Here is a 3,828-nt window from a genome sequence, read left to right as displayed (position 1 = left end):
ACTTCAAACTTCAAACTTCTATGGTTTTATTGAGTCACGCGGAACGGCATCTCGGGCTCGGGCGCTCCGCACATATTTTATATATTTTTTAAAATAACGACAATCGGACAACGTCCTATCCATGACCATATGTTCATACATTGTATCATACATACTTGCCATTTTTGAAATAAATAATATTATCCCTATTCACGAATCTATGATCCATCTCAATGACCTATTTTTTTTATACCACTGTAAATACATCATTCATATTAACCGGACAACGTCCTATCCTTGAATCCATGATCCATCTCAATGTCAATTTTTTTTAATACCACTGTAAATTCATCATTCATATTAACCGGACAACGTCCTATCCATGAATCCATGATCCATCTCAATGACTATTTTTTTTTATACCACTGTAATTACATCATTCATATTTACTATTTCGAGCAGTTCCGTGATGGTACAATTGTAGAACGAATACGTAAATAAATATATATAAAGTTTTGATCGAGAGATCTAAGAACATTTTGATACTGTTTTTTTTTTTAAACATAGTAAAAATAATGGGGTATGATAACCTACTGTTTCAAAAACAAAAAGGACAATATGATGAAATAGCCCTTCTATATTGCACCTCAGAACCTGCAGGACGAACCCAAAGTAAACATTGAGCGGAAAAGTGTGTATTTATATATATATAAATTTTATGCGTTACTATATTTATAAATATATAATAATGTGCCGTACATGGTTCACAACTTCATAAATATATTTTACATACATAGCTATTCAATACACTATTCACCAGGAAACCATATACAGTATCGACATACTCTCGTCTCAACGAAGCACAGCTCACACTCCACGCCCATCACAAGTTCACAATGGTTTTTCACAACTGCTCATGTAAGGTGGGGCCATCTCTGCTGGCCTGCGACATGTCCGACATGGCCAATGAAGCCAAGCGCGTGGTAGACGCAGGCGCCGACTATTTGCATCTGGATGTCATGGACGGGCATTTTGTACCGAATATCACTTTCGGAGCTCCCGTGATCAAATGTTTGCGCAGGCACACGAAGGCATTCTTCGACTGTCACATGATGGTCAGCAAACCCGAACAGTGGGTGCAGGACATAGCCGATGCCGGGGGGGATCAGTTCACATTCCACTTTGAAAGCACAGAGAACCCTGAAGCGCTTATCCAGCAGATCAAAGACGCTGGTATGAAGGTTGGTGTGGCTGTAAAGCCAAACACGGATATAAAGCTCATCGACAACATAGTAGACAAGTGTGACACGGTGCTGATCATGACTGTGGAGCCTGGATTCGGCGGACAGAGCTTCATGCCCGACATGATGGATAAAGTGGAGTATTTGCGTAGCAGTAAGCCTGAGATGGACATTGGCCTGGATGGGGGTCTGGGGCCTAAGACGATAGACGTGGCGGCCAAAGCGGGGGCTAATATGATTGTTGCGGGCAGCGCGGTATTCAACTCAGATCCGCGTGAGGTGATACAGATCATACGGGACAGTGTCGAGAAGTATGGCAATGGCAAAGGGCAAACGAGTGCTTAGCATTCCTTTTGGGTTCTGTTAATGGTCAGAAAGAATATATATTTATATATATATATATATGTGTGTGTGTAGTGGTAGTTGTGTGCAATAAACTAATTGTGTAAACTAAGATTTGACTAGATGTGTGCTTCCACGGATTCGTTGCCTTATTTTGGGAACCCTTATTATATTTATATATATATTACATATATATATATACTATAGCTAATTGTCTGTACGTAACGCTTGATTCTTAAACAGTTCAGGGCGCATATAGTTGTAGCTTGCAGACGAGCTAAACTTCGACCTTATGCAGGTAAGATATTACTTGTTCGCTACCAACAGTATGAATAGTTCAGATATCACATCTCCGTAAATAGCTCAGGTACTTATCTTCTATCAACTGCTTAAATAGCTCAGGTATTCCTTATCCGCTATCAACTGTATATATAGCTCAGGTATTAGGCTAAAACAATCCAAGTATCGCTTGTCTTCTATTGCAGTATACATACTCTTAGACGTGGCAGAATTAAATATCATCTCAGCGTGGTTGCATACTACCGCGTGCTGTCAGCAAGTCAACAAACCTGATAGCGACTCCAATTCTAGATCAATAATGTTATAGATATATAACCAGCACCATTCACACACCAGAGTATACACTGTGCTGCCTGGAAATGGCTATGATTCTTTAAGGCGCATATGTTATGGGAATACCATACTGGCGAAAAAGAATAAGAAGTATCGAACGATCGCAGCATGTGCTAATGCTCGACTGATACTAACTACACATGGAATTCAGTGTAAACTCATCGATAGACATAAATCAACGTTAGTCCCAGGAATCATACATATACACATACATTACATACAATATCTACGTGTAAAATATATTACGTAACATACATAACATACCACACAAAATATATGCTATACAGACTATAATACATAACATACACACAATATATATATATATATATATATATATGATATATATATATATATATATATATATACTACTATATATATATATATATATATATATATATATATATATATAATGTATGTATGTATATATATATATATATTAAACGTAACATAATACATAACATATCACACAATATGCACAATACATGAATCATACATGTGGATACAAGGAAAAATCCTAAAGGCTATTCGATGCCCATCACCCTCGTACACAGTGACATGCGTGGTTATTCCGAGCTATACATCACATTTCAAAAAACACCGCTTCGTCCTCACACACAGTAATATACATGGCGTCCATTAGCAACTCGGCACCAATGAATTTCGGCGCGTTGCGATTCCAACTGGAGAACCGTAGCTTGTTGTTTGCCAAAAGTACAACAGGTATTGCGATAAAGTATACGAAGTAGTAAAATATTGAATATACCATATCCGCACGTTAACGATGTAGCTGCAATGGATGTGTACAAGTATTATGAGCACATGAACATCCACCCCAACTCCATGTCAAGTAACAAAATACAAGTGGTAATGAATGCTATGTATGTATCTATTTGCACTACATGTTTTAATAAACAACCCCTATAAAGGTGCCCCAACGACACCAAATACACAATACATAGCCGTGTCAATTTAAAGGCTATGCATCATACAAACTATTACATCTTAGTTAGTGTCTAGGACACGTTCCCACTAACTATTGGCTGAGTAGATGCGAGCCATACAAAATGAATATTATTTTAGTTTTGCGTTTAGGGTTTTAATTGGATCCCTAAAACCCTATATTTCGTATATAAAGTATCATATTTAGATTATAGCGAGTGTGTAGGTCTCTTCTCTTGTGTGTGTGGTTGTATGTAGTCATGTAGCGAGTACATATTTACATACCTAATAAAGCAGAGGGATATATGATAAATATGTCCCCAAACAATTGCCTTTTTCCATCTGCGCGACGATCCTCAGATAAAGAAATAGTCCAAGAGACCTCGGTGTCACTTGATCCACACTTCCACTAATGGCTATTGCGTTTCATACATATCATACATACACGCCCTCTATCCAATAGCTTGCTTCTGTTGATTTGAGATTTTTTCGAGATGAGGGAGACCTCGTTTGTCAACAGCCTGATCTTCTCAGCACCACGACCAGCATCATATGACGAAAATAGGTTAGGAAAACACAGAGGTGATTAGGTATAAAGTGTTCAGGTATATATAATATATATATATATATATATATATATATATATATAATAATTATACTACTACTACTATAATAATAATATATACTATACTAT

The 3,828-nt window shown here is 37.2% G+C and overlaps 1 protein-coding gene across 1 annotated transcript; it reads left to right on the top strand.

The window, feature by feature from the left end:
- The first annotated feature begins 760 nt into the window (after positions 1-760).
- SARC_09362 (ribulose-phosphate 3-epimerase) lies at positions 761-1,669 on the top strand. Its single transcript, XM_014296627.1, has one exon. It carries the CDS (start codon positions 876-878, stop codon positions 1,563-1,565), a length of 690 nt encoding a protein of 229 aa, XP_014152102.1. The 5' UTR covers positions 761-875; the 3' UTR covers positions 1,566-1,669.
- Positions 1,670-3,828: the final 2,159 nt, after the last annotated feature.

This window comes from Sphaeroforma arctica (genome assembly GCF_001186125.1).
Source record: "Sphaeroforma arctica JP610 unplaced genomic scaffold supercont1.943, whole genome shotgun sequence".
Lineage (NCBI taxonomy): Eukaryota > Ichthyosporea > Ichthyophonida > Sphaeroforma > Sphaeroforma arctica.
The sequence above is the reverse complement of the archived record's forward strand: the minus strand, read 5'-3'. Positions and strand labels throughout refer to the sequence as shown.

Bases quoted from the DNA above. Each gene is read 5' to 3' on its own strand.
- SARC_09362 (XM_014296627.1), top strand. From the start codon at position 876: ATGGTTTTTCACAACTGCTCATGTAAGGTGGGGCCATCTCTGCTGGCC.